The 17,833-nt window shown below is 38.0% G+C and overlaps 3 protein-coding genes across 3 annotated transcripts in view; 1 reads left to right on the top strand and 2 right to left on the bottom strand.

Moving 5' to 3' along the window:
- Nucleotides 1-17,833, bottom strand: part of LOC126761940 (uncharacterized) — a 277,755-nt gene that overhangs the window by 211,538 nt on the left and 48,384 nt on the right. The window lies entirely within an intron of this gene.
- Nucleotides 2,289-3,663, bottom strand: LOC126761920 (protein starmaker-like). Its single transcript, XM_050478354.1, has 2 exons — nt 2,634-3,663; nt 2,289-2,536 (listed from the first exon to the last, which is right to left on the bottom strand). Exons 1-2 carry the CDS (start codon nt 3,661-3,663, stop codon nt 2,289-2,291), a joined length of 1,278 nt encoding a protein of 425 aa, XP_050334311.1.
- On the top strand, nt 17,313-17,600 carry LOC126761960 (uncharacterized). The gene has a single exon (XM_050478402.1). The coding sequence runs from the start codon at nt 17,313-17,315 to the stop codon at nt 17,598-17,600; it is 288 nt and encodes a 95-aa protein (XP_050334359.1).

Genomic DNA, 17,833 nt, shown 5'->3' with positions numbered 1-17,833 from the left:
AATTGGTAAAACTTTTACCGAAACGTTTCAATTGATGTAACAAGTTTATGGCGATGATTGCCTATCTCGTAGCAGAGTGCACGAGTGGTTTCAACTTTTTCAAAGTGGTCGTGAGAACATAAATGACGATCAACAAGATAAATAATCATGGAAATTCATGAAAATTGAATTGAGCTTCTCCAGAACATCGGTTTATCACATTTTGACCGAACATTTGGGCTTACGAAAGATGTGTGCACGGTTTGTTCCGCACAAATTGACTGACGACCAAAAATTGCGCAGAATCCAACATTCGAAGGACGATTATTTGACCAAAAATCACAATTTAACCATTAACCACTCCTCGTATGCACCTAATATGGCACCGTGCGACTTCTTTCTTTTTGGAAAAATGCATTTGCCCATAAAAGGAAAGACGTAGAGAAGATTCAAAAGGCTTGCATTGGCATACTGGCGGCCATACCGGCCAACGAGCTAAAACACTCTTTCGACATGCTTTTGGCCCTTCCTTTGAAGCAGAAAGAGACTATTTCGAATAAAACAAATTGTTATATAATTGTTATGTTTTTTTTAAAGTCCTGTTTACTTTGGAATACTTCTTCTTCTTAATTGGCGTAGACACCGCTTAAGCGATTATAGCCGAGTTAACAACAACGCGCCAGTCGTTTCTTCTTTTCGCTATGTGGCGCCAATTGGATATTCCAAGCGTAGCCAGGTCCTTCTCCACCTGGTCCTTCCAACGGAGTGGAGGTCTTCCTCTTCCTCTGCTTTCCCCGGCGGGTACAGCGTCGAATACTTTCAGAGCTGGAGAGTTTTCGTCCATTGGGACAACATGGCGTAGCCGCTGTCTTTTAATTCGCTGAACTGCTATGTCAATGTCGTCGTATATCTCGTACAGCTCATCGTTCCATCGAATGCGATATTCGCCGTGGCCAACGCGCAAAGGACCATAAATCTTTCGCAGAACTTTTCTCTCGAAAACTCGCAACGTCGACTCATCAGTTGTTGACATCCTTTGGAATACACCTTGTATAAATATCGATACGTTAACAAATTTGCTTTTTATATTGAGTCATTAGAGGCACAAGTTGTGTAAAGGGTAAAAAAGACTTCAAAGGACTTAGAATAAAATCCATCTATATTAAAAATTTTCATAAACTAATTTTAATTTAATTATATATTGTATGCTAATATTGTATATACATACTTATTAGGCCGGGTCGATTTGTGGGAAGGCAAAAAAATCGCCCATTGCTCTATGAAAATCATATTCTAGGGATCAAAATAAGATACTTTGCCGAAGGAACCATACCTCTAAAACGAATTTTGATGTCCCCCAATTTGGGTCGAACTTTTGGGTAGGGGCAAATTTTGAAAAATCCCACTTTGACCCATTTAGAGTGCTCCAATCGAGTCCAAATGTGTGACCGACCCCCACTAACTTTGGACGGCCGATCCACCCATGCCAGTGGCACACCCCCTGGAACTGCCCTGGGGGGTTCCCCATAAAATCATTTCAAAAAATCACCATTTTTGGTGATTTACATGAAAAAATCAGCTAAATTGCTATGTTTTTTCTTTATTTTTATTTATTTATATATAATAATATCTATTTTTTCTCTTAAGAAATTTATTTAGTTCGTTTTAGAGGTATGGTTCCTTCGGCAAAGTATCTTATTTTAATCCCTAGAATATGATTTTCATAGAGCAATGGGCGATTTTTAAATCTACCCGCCCTAATACTTATATATGACAGAACTTGGGATTAAGTTCGCTAAAACCTTACTAACATAAACCCAAGGCAATATTGTATATAAAGCAGGGAAAATCATAAATCAGAAATTTTGCAGACTTTTCAGCACTTATTTATTTTAATTTCTATATCACTTAACTGTAATAAATATTTACTTAAATTTATAGACGACGTCATACATTATTTTTTCCTATGGAGTTTTCCGCTTGCCAGTTGATCTTTCAGAAGTGTCCACGTGGTGATTGCTTTTTGCGGAAATTTTTTCGAGTCGCCTTCTTTGTATTTCTTGATGGTAATTTTCCTAATTGTGAAGATCTTTTTCGATTTGCGTCCTTATGACTATGCGGCCAGCGAGCAGCATTTCTCATATTCGTGAACTCTCTTGCCTCCATTTCTGGATTTCGAATGCCACTATAGATAACTCGCACATTTGATGAGCTTGGCATTTGTTCAGCATGAGTCTGTTCATTTGTCGTGCTTTCATTATTGCGATCGGATGGGCTTAATATTTGTCGAAAAAGTATTTCACTTCTTACTAACACAGTTCGGCTTGTTGATGCTCCTTGGCTTGTTGACGCTTCTTGGCTTGTTGACGCTCCCCGGCTTGTTGATGCTCCTTGGCTTGTTGACGCACCTCGGCTTGTTGACGCTCCCCGGCTTGTTGACGCTCCTTGGCTTGTTGACGCTTCTTGGCTGGTTGACGCTCCCCGGCTTGTTGACGCTCCTTGGCTTGTTGATGCTCCTCGGCTTGTTGACGCTTTTTGGCTTCCTGACGCTCCTCGGCTTGTTAACGCTTCAGCGTGATCATGTTCGTTTGTTGTGGTTTCATTATTGGGAATCCAGCCGGGATTTGGCATGTATCTAGAATATGCAGCTGTGCTTGTTGACGGTTCATATTCAGAATATGCAGTTGTGTTTGTGAACGTTTCATATTCAGAATTATGAAGTTCTGCCATTGCCTTTCTTTCTTGTTCGCGATAGAATTCCATTCGCCGCACAGATTCCATTGCTTCTTCATGCCATCTTGCGCTATTCTGCAAATAATCTTTAACCTTGTTCATAGCCTCGTCATCCCTGTTCTCCTCCCTCCACAAATCTAGCCCCCTCATCACACGAAATTGGTCACGCCGAGGTACTTCTGATCTATTCTGTGACAAATGTTTGAGTATTGCATTCGCATCGCTATGTTGAATTTGTACGCCCAACTCTTTCTCCTTGTCGTCGGAGCCGTCGTCGGAGTCGTCGTCGGAGTCGTCGTCCGAGTCATCGTCGGAGTCGTCGTCGGATTCGTCGTCGGAGTCGTGGTGTGAGTCGGTAACGTCTTGTGTGTCGGTGTCGTCGTATGAGTCGCAGTCGCCGTGTGAGTCGGTGTCGTCTTGTGAGTCGGTGTCGTCGTTTGAGTCGGCGACGTCGTGTGAATCTGAGTCGTCTTTTGAGTTGGAGTCGTGGTCTGAGTTGGAGTTGTCGCAGTCGTTTTCCTCGTCGTTTCCATCCTCCACGTCCTCCACCTCGTCGTAGTACCTTATTTCGCGGTACTTCTTCTTCGCCAAATCATCGTCTAAGTACATCTCCCACGATTTTGTTGCCAGTATGGCACGTTTATGTTTCCTCTCCTGTCGCTCATTTAAAATGGTCATTTTCAGTTTCAATCGTTGGCAGTACGACTGCTGCTGCTTAATTACTGGATACTCATCAGCCTTTAGTCGATACATTTTTGGTTTCATATGCGCAATCAACTTTTCTGTGACGTAATATTTTGATTTGGTTAAACGCACAGTGCTTTCGAAATCGCGAGCACCGCCATTCTTCAGTTCGTTACGATGTAAGAATAGTGTGTAGCAGAGGCTTCCGGGATGTGATGGCAGCAGCTTTTCGAATACTGACATATGCGCGTGTGGTTCATCATGCATTTTAAACATTGTAGACTGTTCTATGGAGATGCTTAAGAGATACTGTCGGCTGTACGGCGTTTTGCTCCCGTTTTTATAGTTATATCCGCGAGGATATATATTAATATTTCACACCTGCCTGCCTGGGTACAGGTAGAAAGGCTAGATTGATAAACGAGGAATGCACCGCGACCTTAGGTCCATTGTCCCTTTACAAAGGCTTACTACTTTATTTTCAATTATTCAGGGCGTAACCTTCACAGTGATTTCTTACATAAATCCTGACACATGTCATTTTGCATTTCATTTACCTGCAGGTAAGTGCTGAAGATCTTAGTGCTGCTGCATTAAGGGAGACTTTTGTTGCCGCAACTTGTAAGGTAGTTTGTAGTTCGTTCGATTCGCTGGAAAGTTTCGCTCGGCATTTCGAAGGCAGCTATAGATGGAATGGATGATCTCTTCTGTAAAAATTAGGCAAATGACGTACTGACACATAATCATATATACAATAGTAATGTATGTGCAATCAACTAATCTGCATTTCCTAATGACTTTCCACGCATGCAAAGGTTCAGCGTTTTCATATGGTTGTGGCATGAACGCCTGGAGGTACAGTTATTCGATTGTGAAACAATAGTTTTGGCAATAGTGATATTTCCGTAACTCTTCGCTGGCATCGCAGGAAATATGGTGAAGAAAATTAACTTTAAAAACCCCTAAAGGTGTAAAAAAGGTTAAACGCAGCGCCAAAAATGAGCATTTGAAGCGCAACATATTGTTTGTAAATTTTTTTGTGCTACTCAGATTTGATGTACGGTTAACGCTGCACACGCACGCCGCGCCATTATGATTTCTGTTCCGATTGCGTGATTTTATGATGAACAACTTTAAGGTTTATTACAATACATTTCTTGTTGCTGCACAAATGACCGACAAGACATGACAGGCAATGGCTGTAATCGCGGTAATATCAGTAATATAACTGCGCAGATGAGTACCTTCATATACAGGTAATCATGTGTATATGTGTGTATGTGCGTTATGCAATGTCGTAAAAGATGAGCAACAAATGGTAAACGCACAGACCATGGAGTCGCGCATGCGCGCTCACAGCACACAATTAATAATACCGCAGAAAATGGCAACGGTTGAAATGGTGCGGGAGAAGAAAGGATTTTGAAGCAGAAAAAGCCAGCAGGTCGTATCACGTGGCAAAACAAAGGTAACTTTTGCTTGTAATACGACTAATTTAGCATAACAACGATAGTAATGCAATGTAAATGAGCATGTGCAGGCAAAGTAGTGAATGTACAGCCATGGACATTGAAATAGCGTACCTTTTTGGCATGGCATAGAAAGCTGATATTTCTATGAATAATATATACCTACAAAATATCTGAATGCAGTGTAAATAAAAAAATGGTGGCCATTAAATATTGATAGCACTTTATTTTGACTTTAAAACAAAATTAAATCTAAGTAAAGGAAAAGAAGCTTTGGTAATTCCACAAAGTAATATACATATTTTCAACGTACTAAACTCTTTACAAAATTTCATTTGTGGTTTCAAAATTATCAACCTAACCACAACCTAACCTAATATTGTAAAATATTGTTAAAAAAAATATCTATGTGAATAAGGTTGGGGCTTGGTGACGGAAATGAAATACATTTTTATACCCTGAACGCGTATATAAAGTTCGCCATGAAGTTTGTTGTAACACCCAGAAAGAAACATTCGCGACCCCATTAAAAAATATCGCCACGTAAAATGCAAAATAACGTAAAATCACTTTTCATAAGTTTACAGGCAAAAGAAAAAACGATATAACAGAAACCACTCATACTGAAAGAACATATTAGTTTTGGTTATAAAATGGTTATATGTATGTACATTCAATATATCTGAGAACGGAAGCTGAAAATTTTGTGCTATATACATAATGGGTTGTCAAAAAAGTCTTGCGGTATTTTTATTGAATTTTTTTTTTTGAAATTGAAATGAATTTTTGATGACTCATGCCCAGCTCTTGACCAATGCTATGGCTGCTACTATGCCGGTCTCTTTCGACCAATTCAGCGATTTTATCGCAATTTTCGACGACAGGCCTTCCGGAGCGTGGCGCATCTTCGAACACCTCTATACTAGAACGAAAACGTTGAAACCATCGTTTTGCGGTGGAAATGGAAACTGTATCGGGTCCATAAACTGCACAAATTTTTATTGGCGGCTTGAGATGCATTTTTGCCTTTATCGTAGTAGTACTGTAAAATATGCCGTATTTTCTCTTTATTTTGCTCCATGTTTGCGACGCTATAACTAACGAATGACTTAAAAGAAACGACAATCAATCAAACACGTGTTAGCGCGTGAAATGAGCTTTCCAAAAAAGGTATAGCATGACCCGATGCGACGAATAACACTAGAACTACGCGCTTTCAGCGCCAACTGGCGAAAATACCACAAGACTTTTTTCACAACCTATTATATGCAATATGAGATTCGCAAGCAATAAAAAACTCATTTTCGATTTTTTTGGATACGTTGTTTTCCAATTTAGGTGACGGTATAGATAAATAAATGGATCATCATGACAAGCTGAGTCGATTTAGGCATGTCCCTCCTTCTGTCTGCATGAAAAAGTCCATCAATTCTTAAGATATCTATCTGAAATTTGGCACACGAGAAACTACTTATTTATCGGAACTGTTGATATAGGACAACTAAAGAATATAGCTGCCATACAAAGTGAACTATCAAATTTATAACCTTGTATGGAAACCTTTTTTATTCGACAAGGTATCTTAAAAAACTTGGCATAAATATTAATGCAAGGCATCCGTTTAATCACCGAAGAAATTGTTCAGATCGGACCACTATAACGTATAGCTGCCATAGAAACTGCCCGATCAAAATCGAGTCGTTGCACGGATAACCTTTTTGACGAAATATCTTCACAAAATTTAGCATGAGTTATTGAATGAAGCGACAGTGCAATCTCCACAGAAATTTCTTTGATCGGAGAACTATTGTCCATAGCTGCCATACGAAATGAATTAAAGCAATTAAGTTCTTGTTTTTTCGTAGTTCGATAGGGACAGCAAACGACGCCATATTTTTCCCAATCTTTTGACATTTCTCTTCAGTAAAGTTTGCCATTTCATCATGGAAAGATATACGATCCAACAACGAGTCGAAATTATTAAAATTTACTACCGAAATTTGGAGTCAGTGGCCTCAACTTTAAGAGCGCTACGTTCAATTTATGGTCGTTATAATCGTTCTGTCAGATCAACAATTGAGCGTTTAGTGGGAAAATTTGAATCCACAGTCACAGTACAAAATGTTCACGCGCCAGTGAGACCAAAAATTGTCTGTAGTGTCGAGAATATTGCTGCCGCTAGCGCATCAATTGAAGAAGACCCAAATCAGTCTCTCACATGTCGTTCTCAAGCATTGGGCATCTTTGTGACGTCGTTGTGACGAATTTTGCGAAACGAACCTTACAAGATCGAATTGACGCAAGAAATGAAGCCGCTTGACCACTAGAATCGTCGTAAGTTTGTGAATTCGACTGGGCAAGAACTTGAAAGTTTCAGCGATGAGGCTCATTTCTGGCTGATTGGTTTCCTTAATAAGCAAAATATGCGTTAATGGTCAAGCAGCAATCCACATGTACTCTGTGCATCCTGTAAAAAATACGGTTTTATGCGGTTTATGGGCCGGCGGCCATGCTGTTAAGAAGATTTCTTCACGAGATTTTACACAGATTATTGTCTGAGGACATGGAGCAATCTGCGAAGAAATTGTTTAGATCCGATCAATATAGCTTAAATGTTGTACCATTATATTCTTAAAAATGAAGAAAATATTTCCATATTAACATTTATCCTTACTAATGATTTAACATAAAGTCACGAAAACGATCCTTAACCTTTCTACCTACACCTCTATCTAACTACCTCTCACCCGTTCCATTGTATTCCAAGTTTACTGAGTTCGATGCATGATTATTTTTTCGTTTCGCTTTCGTTTTTTATTTTCAGTTATTTTAAGAATATATTTCAGAATACACCTTTAAAATTATTAAATTGCTTTTACCAAGACCTCATTTTGTGCTGACCTTTATTATGTTCAAGAGAACTTAAAGGGTTCAAGGTCAACTATTGTTTCTGACGAAGGTATTTTCACATGATGACCTTGTCAAGCCTCTTTCTAAACAAGCTATATACTCCGAAAAGTCGATTTGTTTACTTTCTTGCAATAACAATTTTATTGAAATAAAAAAAATTTTGACAATCAAAGAACTTGAAATCTTAGAAATAATTATGTACTAGTTTATGATCAAAATAAAATTGTATATGTATACTTATTGTTCGACGACAGAGTTGCAGTTTTGAAAATAAACCGAGATGATAATGATAAAATGATATTATAAAAAGAAGAACAAGAGTAAAATTTGTGTTATAAAAACAGAGTAACAGATAAACTCCATACCCGCAGCAGACAACAATAACACTTAAAACAATAATATTTAATAAAAATATAGTGCATAGTAAAGCTACTATATTTCGTTGCCCCACAGCTGTATTTCACTTACACCTACATACATATGTATATGTATATCATATCAATACGCTGTGACCAGCAGAAGCATTAATATGTATCATATCTTCATGCCTGCCGCGACGTGCGTAGAATGCCTGCGATATGTAGGCACGCGGTCCAAGCTTACAGATAGGGCACGCGTCTTAACGGTAGCTAATCTGGCTGTTTTGTGGAGCATTGTTGTGCGAAATCGCCTTTGTCGGGCAAAGCTAACTGAGTAATTTTAAAACATTATGAAACTTGGATCGCGGCTACTGTTTCTTGAGTTGGAGTTGGACCATGTCGCTATCATTTTGGACTGGCTCGCACACGCTGCAACGGACATAAGCAAATTGCGGGCGCACAAAACGCAATGTGTTTAAGTGGAAATAATGGGCGTTATATGCATGTTGTTTGTGGCATGTGGCAAGCTGCGGGCAAACTGCGGGCAACGCAACGCTTATACTGCTTATCATAACTTTAGAGTGTGTTATTATGCAAATGACCTCATTATGAATACAAACAAGAGTGGGCAACACGCATATATTTGGATATGCAGCGGCAATTATTTATGCCTAAGTATGCATGACTTAGTGAAACTGTTACATTTCGCTTGTAATGTGTATATATTTTACCCTATGGGCACATACATACATATGTGTGATCTTCAGTTCATTATACCCCGAACAGAATATATTAAGTTTGCATGAAGCGGAAGAAAACGTCGAAGACGAGCTAAGCCGATGTTGTTATGTCCGTGCGCCCGGCTTTTTACAATCTTTTGCGCACTAGTCCCTCAGTTTTTGAGATATCGATGTGAAATTTTGTCTTTTTCTCCCTAAAGAGCTGTTCATTTCTCAGACCACTATAATATTAACAAGAGTACTCCAAAGTATTCATGACTTTTCATCGGATCGGATTTAGCACTATCAAGCATGTCCAAAACGACCTTTTTACGGTACTCTTTTTGAAAAAAATTCAGATTTAATGGGACGAGTCGAGCTAGAACCCAAAATATCCACCAAAATTATTCGAACGGACTCGCGAGAGATGTCGAGCTCTCTTGCGATCTCTCTAACACTCGATTAAAGAGGTGGAATGTCGTCCAGAACGAGGCTTGTCTTCAACGATCTCTTGACCATCTTTGAAAGCTTTGTACCAATCGTAGGCTTGTGTTTTTGTTAAAAATGGGTAACGGCTTTTATTAACAGCTAAGTTGACAAGGCCATGCTGCTCAGCGCTTTATGAAGGCAAACGTGGGAGTGACGAAAACGGATGAAGCACCGATTACCGCTTAAAATACACAGAAATAAACGCAACTCGTTGTTGCAGTAATTTAGAACGCAGTTGTAGCAAAAACAGAGGCGTATGCATGCAACACACATATAAGTACCTACAATAACAAGCGTTTCCACATTTGATCCCCCCTTCCCAGCCAAAACACGCTTAGAACGGATACACAAACGGACCTGTCCGCCCAGCAAGTTTTTATCACCACCACCATTCATGCGAGCATCGGCCGAGCCGTTGTTTGTCTGTCCATCGAAACGTTTTGTTGCGCCACGCCTTCACTAACGGTACACCGTGTTCGCCAGCTCGTTTAATGCACACGCATGAAAATCTCTTAAAGTGCGTTCTTTCAATTATTTCGCTGCTGCCCGCCTAGCGCAACAACAACTCTTTTCGTGAGCATCACGCCATTTGTCTGCACGTCTGCTTCAACACTCGGTTTGTTTGCTCATCAGCTTGACTTGCCACATGCAACAGCAATGTAAAATGTACGACAGCAAAGTTCGCTGGCGCACCAACTCGCCGCATTAACGCTTCGTGCAACTTCTTAAGCAACAACTTTGTGGATTTTACGATATGTTGTACTGCTTTTTGTTGTTCTTGCACGTACATATGTATATGCCGTCAACACTCAATGATGCTGCTGTTTATGCCATTGCATTTGCGGACGATGCATGTGTGTGTGCGTGAACTTGCGTTTTTTTGTTGTTTTTTTTTGGCTTTAATGCTATTTGCGGTTGCTTTTGCTGGTGAAGATGGCAGCTCTTTGTTTGTTTGTCCCAATTCTTTTAAGTATTCCATGCAGAAGAGACGAATGCACGCTTCTCTGGCGATGCAACACCTCGCGACTTTTGCTTTGTGTCCTCGTTAATGAGGAAAAGTGAAGATGTTGCAGCAACGTCTGACACATATACATACCCATTGTGCTCGTAAACACCCATTGGTGTGCATTCAATGATGTTTATTGGCATACCAAATGTGTGAGAGCATAGACGCACACTTATACATACATACTTATATTCAAATACGCTACAAAAGCTTTCAGTTGTAAGACACAGCTGACATTCACATGAGTATGTGTGTGTTTAAACATTCATTTGTCAATGCAGTTACCTTATATGGTTGCATCTTGAAGAGCATAGTTCACCAAACCACGAAAGAACTTACCTGCAAGAAAATAGAAGGAATATGATTTTAATATCTCAGTAAGGCATGAAAATATTCAAATATTGAAAAGGTTGCATAAATAAGTGTAGGTATGTTTGTATGTCATGCATATGTCGCCACTATATCATAGACGATATTTTGAGGTATTGCCTGTTTTTAACCTTTGGCTCATAGTCGTTTGTAACGCAGAACTATGCCACTCCCCCAGCACTCTTTGCGATTCAATAAAACTCAACTAATATACTATTTTAAGTTCTTCATATTGTGAGCTATTTACTGAGATGGATTTTATATTTTGTTCTTTCATTTCATGTAAATACAAAGCGTTCGTCCTTGATCTATTTCCTTCCTCTTCTTTACTGGTGCATCCTTTCCTTAGTATTATATGTTATTCGTGTCGTCCTTCTGTTCATTTCCTTTAGAGAGGCGTTGCTAACCTTCACTGAAAATATTCATATTTATATATTTCTAGTAGCTAACCCGACATACGCTGTCCCGCCTAACTTTATATGAACTCTTCATAATCTTCTATGAACTCTTTAAGCTGATTACAATAGATGAATGCAGCTGGTACAGTCGTCGTTGAGTTATAAGAGGTGCTCAGAACACGACTTTGTTTTATTTATATGTATATGTAAACAGGTATAAGAAAAATAAAAGCAGGTAAAAGCAGATTTCCAAAGATGTATTAATGAACTCTCAGCGTAAAACTGGAGTTATTATCTAAACTATTAAATATTCTCCGGCATGCATCAACGGTAGAATGTACAGTTTCCTGTTTTAAAGCACATAATGTTGAAGTGTTGTCGACCAAAGCGAGGATGATGTGAATATTGAGATCCTTGTTGGGCTAATACTTTTCAATGTTGATCCTATTATATTGTAATGCTGGGGAAACAAAATTAATATTATACATAGTCATGGGCTACTAATGATCGCATATAATAACCAATACATAACCAAAACTCAAATTTTGTTTCAATATGATAACCAATATACTTGTATAACCATTTTATAGCCAAAATTCAAATTTTGTTTCAGTATTAATGGTTTTTATTATAACGTTTTTTCTTTGGCCCGTAAACTTATGAAAAGTGATGTTACGTTATTTTGCATTTTAGGTGACGATGTATACTTTATTTTATTTTTTTAAGAACTTTTTCAATTGAATATTTCATTGAAACATATTTTTTAAATTATACTAACTTCGTTTCATAAGTTTTTGTTGTGAAATGTTTTTATTTAGAACCGATTCAGCTTATAACTTCATTGTGCAAGCTGTGTCTAGACAGCTAGATGACGTCCAAATCAAATGCAATGATTGCATAAATGGTATATGCCAATGTTTTTATTCTATGAGTCTGGAGCTGGTGAAGAGAAAACAGAAGTCTTGCTCATTAGCACAGGAAAATCAAATAAAAAAATCACTTTACCATAGGCTGATATCACAGCCACAGATGAATTATCTTGCAGGGATATTGAACTAAAAACTAAACTTTAAGGAGCACTTGGCGTACACGGCAGGTTAAGCAAATAAAATATAATAAATAATATATAAATATACATATATGTATATATATACAGTTCAATTGAAAAATAAATAAAAAAAATAAGTCACATTTTTGGCGATCACTTCTTCATTCCACGAAAATTTCTTCTCTGCTAGCGCTCTTTCGAGTTCTGAGAACAAGAAATAGTCACTGGAGGCCAGATATGGAGAATACTGTGAATGCGGAAGCCATTCGAAGCCCAATTGATCGACTTTTGTCAGCGTTTTCACTGACTAGTGACACGGTGCATTGTCATCGTTAAAAAAACATTTTCATTTTGTTCAAATACGGCCGTAAATCTTTCGAATAATCCAATAATGCTAGGTAGTAGTCGCTGTTCATGGTCCTTCCTTTTTCAAGGTAGTCAATACACATTTTTTCATGCGCATCCCAAAATGCAGATGCCATAATTTTGACAGATCGGTTATATTATATGCGGCAGCAATATGAATGCAGGATTAAGCTTTCATGTAATATTTACGTAAGTGCTTTCCGAAAAATTATTAGCCAGCATGCCGACCAATGACATCCAAGGGGGAGAATTCGTGCGATTACATCAAGAATGAGAAGAACCAAGAAATTACAATGTGGTGGAAAAACTCATCAAAAGGATCCTTGACCCACAGTCTGATATCAGACATTCATTTGTAGATGAACAGACGACTTGGGGATCTGAATTTCCACTTCAGCCATTTACTGACCGGGGATGAATGTTTCAGAAAATATCTGTTCCAATTTCATGAGCATAGAAGTATCTGAACAGGTATTTGTTCCGTATCCCGTTATTTAAATATAAGGAAAAGGTTAAAACCTACACTCGGCGCTAGTTTTACGGTGCAAACTTGTCAGCACATATCTATGTATGTGTCAGTCCTCTGATAAAAGGAAAGCTGTCAGCGAAGCGTCAGCTCTAATTGTGACGAAACCAACCCAGTTACAACAGATTAGGAGTCACTCCGTGCCAAATGTCTTGTTCTTTCCTCTTTGAGTGGAATTATTGGACAAAGAAGTTCTGTTAAATTTTGTGTCCGAAATCAAATTTCTGATGCCGGAAAGAGCCTTCGGTGATAATTGTTTGTCGCGAGCAAGTGTTCTTGATTGGTACAAATTATTCAAAGAGAGTCGAAAACGCGTTGACGACGAACCACTTCCAGGACGGCCATCAACCTCAACTGATGATAAGCACGTCAATAAAATAAAAGAATTTGTGCTTGAGAATCGAAAATTAACAGTCAGGGATCTTACTGGCATTGTTGGATTATCGGAAAGATCAGTGAATACCATTTTGAAAGACCATTTGGGTGTAAGAAAAGTGAAAGCACCCGATTGGTTTCAAAATCATTCAACTTTTTCGAAAAACAGCGTCGGGTTAACGTCTGTGAGACAATGCTTTCCGACCACAGGACGTCACGAAATGTATTATTACTGGCGATGGGTCTTTGATCTATGCTTACAATCTGGAAACAGATGATCAATCGTCTGAATATCATGGCAAAGGTGAGCCGAAGCCGAAAAAACAGCGTCATGCAAGTCAAAAATCGAGGCCATAGTGACAGTTTTGTTCGATTATCGAGGTGTCGTGCACTCCGACTCGCCGAACTGTCAAGAAGGAATACTACTTGAGTATAATGCGTGGTTTGCGCGAAGCTATTCGTAAAAAGAGGCCGATAACAATTAGTATTTGTACCACGATACTGCAACTTCGCATACTGCATTAATTCTTCGTAACTTTTTTGCCAAATTTTCAGCCAATAAGGTGCGACAACCACCGTGTTCGCCTGATTTAGCTCTGTGTGACTTCTGGCTATTCAACAAACTCAAACGACTGCTCCATGGAAACCGTTTTGAGTCAATTGAAAACATTAAACGTGAATCGCTAAGCGAATTGAAGTCTATTCCGGAAATGTACTTTAATAACTTTTTAGACGATTGGAAAAAACATTGGGAAGAGTGTATTGGGGACAAGTGGTCTTAATTTGAGGTAGACGACATAGATTGTGAAGAATAAAGAAAGAATTTTAAATATTTAAACAAAGTCTTACTATTTTTTGCTTTTAATAGTTGCAAATACAAAAATTCTATCATTGAGAGGCACCTAACGTATCGTAAGTAGACTTATGCGGGTGAAATCGGTCGTGCCACTTATCCGCTTGCGCCAGAAAGTCATAGCCACATTACAGATATTGTCTATAATGCAGAGTCTACACATACTTAGCCTTCATATCGAATTAATACAATGTGCACACGGCCATAAATCAACAATTATCATTGCATTTTCTCTTGCAACTTTCTGCGACACAATCAGCGTGCATGTTGCTGTTGCACGATGCGCTGAAGATAGCGATTTTGCCATTTAGAAAATTAACGCCAACAATCAATATGCAATTTATAAATGAGCTGCTGTGACAACAACAACAACCAGGCAACTTTTCAACTGGTGGCAATGATAAAAACTTACTTTTATATTGCCACAACAATGTGGCACACACAAGCGGACATCGGACGCATCGGCCAATGTGTCCACTTAAGTAGTTGTGCCACACAAGAAACCGTTAAACAGCATTTTCTCAATTGCATTAGGAAGATTTAGCTGGAAACGCTGGCACATGTCGCCTAACAGCAGGTGTTTACGTACACAGTTGTTATCATTGTTGCACGTTTTCCCCGCTTTGTTATTGTTGTTTTGTTGTAATATACACCGATGTGTTGATTGTCTGTTGATTTTTGTTAATTTTTGCTAGAAATCGGTTATATGGTAGTTAAATCAAGTTGTTGAGAAATAAGATGCTCCGCTTGAATGACAACTGTCGGCAGCCGCAACGACAATTGTAGTATATGTATATGTATGTGCGTATGTATGTCTTCATGACATCTTTTGCATTAAGTCACACTGTGAGCGGTTTGGAGACCTCTATTTGTGAAAACAATTTCTGAGCTTTTGATGACCAGAGGCATCAAACATAAAGAAAGCTGCCGAGTCCATGAGTAATTCGAAAACGAGCAAATGTTCAAACATTATTTCATGTTATCATTGTGCAGGCAGCCTTGCGGCACTACTAGCTCTTCCGTCGTCAAAAATTAATTCCAGCTTAGCAAACAAATGTCAGAAGGCTTTCAGCTCACTGGCACTGCTTGATCATCATTTGGGTTCTTGTTATTGAAAAACTTTCGGCAACGATAAACCAGACGAGTTGGCAAAGTCAGGAGCCTCTGTAAACGAATCCAAGGATACTCCGCTAGATATGATCAATAGGGAACTCGAAACACAATTTAAATAATTAGCTCAGTATAAACGGAACTATACAACCAAATGCATGATAGCGAAACAGTTGTGGCCAAAATATTGCAAGACAAAATTTAAAGGCTTATTACATAGGTCCAGGAAAAGATTAACAGACTTAAAGCTACTATAACGGGGCTTTGGTCATTTGGAAAACATGCGTTACAAATGGGAATACCCTCCAACAAAATTTGGCGCGCAGCTGTAAAGTCAAAGGGAGTAAGGAAACTGTTCTATACTTTCTCTGTCAATGTCCAGCTCTATCTTAAATAGGTTCCAAGAGTGAATGAATGTCTATTAATAAAAAAACATAACGGATATACGTAAGTAGTTTCATTGAGAGCAACAAATGGTTTGAGGCGTTACAAGAGTTTATGGGTTTCAAAAAATCGATTTTTTTCTTATCTTATTAAATTCTAAAACACCCATAGAATATTTTCCTAAATTCTAAGTTGATCCGAGATACAGTTTCGGAGATACGACCTTGAGAACTTGTGCACTCGAGCCTAGCTAAGATAAGTGTTTTAACGCGTTAAACTCGTGTTTCTCGAAACTGTGTTTTTGATATCGATTGGCAAGATTTCTCGAGAACTACTAAGCCGATCTTCATGAAATTATCAACAGGTCTTAGAAATACCTTTTTTTAAGACTTGGACGAATGATTTTTTCTTTTTTCCGATTACAACTATTTGAAAAATAGCCGCGAAGTTTTCACTAAAATTTTCATATTTTTTGTGTAAAAATGTTTGCCAAAAATTCAATTTTAATTTTTTTTCCTTCGTTCTAAGTTAAGGTTTTACATAAAACTCGTATTTTTTCCACTTTAGATGATCCTGTAAGGAGTTATCCCAACCAACAAGGTCGCATCTTTTTCCGAGGGGTCACCGGAAATGGCGTCGCAATGGCCGGATTTAAAATATTTTTTTTTCAAAAAGTTCAGAATTTTTGTGTTAATGTGTACATATGTTTGTAAAATATGAGAAACAAATTGTTGAAAAAAGGTGATTTTTCACCCGAAGAAACCTGTAACGAAGCAAGGTCTTACGATAGTGTATTAAAATGGCGCATCTAACACCAATTGAGCATGAGGGATCTATATTTTTACTTCTAATGATAATTAACAACATGCCTAATCCCTCATAAAAGCTAAAATATATCAAAAGTCTTTACTTAAATGCGTTTTTTACGAAAATCATTGACACCAAAAACATATGAAGAACTTTGGGATAAACATATAGGTACAGGTTTCATAATTCTTTAAAACATTTCTAGAATTTCTTAAAACAAAAGGAATTGCAAACTTGTTGTCGTTATTATGATGAAGTTGTCAAAACATATAATCTTGTTATCTTGGATACATTTCAGAATTACCTTATTATTGTTTCAAGATATATCTGCATAATCCCTTGACTGACCTTGTAGTGACACTATAACACATGTGTTACCTAAGTTTACGTCAAACCTTTCATAAACAATCTTTGTTTACACCAGTACTTAGGGACTTACAATAATTAGGCAAAAAGGTTGCAACAGGTAGTCTAAACTTGACGCAATTTACAGACTTCATTAAGCCTTTTCGTTTATTTAAAGGTAAAACAAAAATTGTTTAAAGGTAAAACTATGTCACTGAGACAAAAGTTTTTCGTTGGGATGATAAAGGATGTGAGTATAAAATCAGTGAAATTTTGATTTAAAGATCATTCAGTCGCCAGATTAGGAAGACACAGGAGCAGTCAACGAATCTAAGAACTCAGAAACTCATATTCAAGTAATATTCCAACCAGTTTACACAAAAATGGGTGAAAATATCGAAAAGTCCACACTACCCTATCAACTATTTCTTTATAATGAGGAACTACGTCGTCCAAACCCGAGGGTAGTACGTCGCATCAAATCAAAAGTGGAGCTAACCGAAAAGCTAATTAACGAAAACATGAAGAATCTCGACAACTACGGAGGCGCCGATTTGATGGCAATAAATCGACAGGTGGATTTTAAGGAGGAATTAACGGAGAAAATTGAAATGATTAAGGAGTGTCACAAAACAATGAAATCACAAACAAATCCAAGCACTTGGCTGTAGGAAAGGGATGTTGAAATAACTCAACATATCGTCTAAATTTTAAATTCAAGACGACGACCACGCGGCGAAGCCATCAAACTCCAGATAGCTCTGATTTAAGTTGTTATACTCGCATAGTTAAGTTTAATTTAAGTTTATTTTAGGTTAAGGAGCATTAGTTCACTACTTTAGAAAAATAATTGTGATCGCATTTTCAGTTTATGTTTTTTTAATATATGCCAAGTCAACAAGAA

The sequence above is a fragment of the Bactrocera neohumeralis genome, chromosome 6 (genome assembly GCF_024586455.1).
Source record: "Bactrocera neohumeralis isolate Rockhampton chromosome 6, APGP_CSIRO_Bneo_wtdbg2-racon-allhic-juicebox.fasta_v2, whole genome shotgun sequence".
Taxonomy (NCBI): domain Eukaryota; kingdom Metazoa; phylum Arthropoda; class Insecta; order Diptera; family Tephritidae; genus Bactrocera; species Bactrocera neohumeralis.
This window is presented reverse-complemented; position numbering and strand designations above follow the sequence as displayed.

Excerpts from the sequence above, each read along its gene's own strand:
- LOC126761920 (XM_050478354.1), bottom strand. The coding sequence starts at position 3,663 with ATGCATGATGAACCACACGCGCATATGTCAGTATTCGAAAAGCTGCTG. Across the intron at positions 2,537-2,633 it reads TGAATATGAACCGTCAACAA|CCGAGGAGCGTCAGGAAGCC; the intron begins GCACAGCTGCAT and ends AGCGTTAACAAG.
- LOC126761960 (XM_050478402.1), top strand. The coding sequence starts at position 17,313 with ATGGGTGAAAATATCGAAAAGTCCACACTACCCTATCAACTATTTCTT.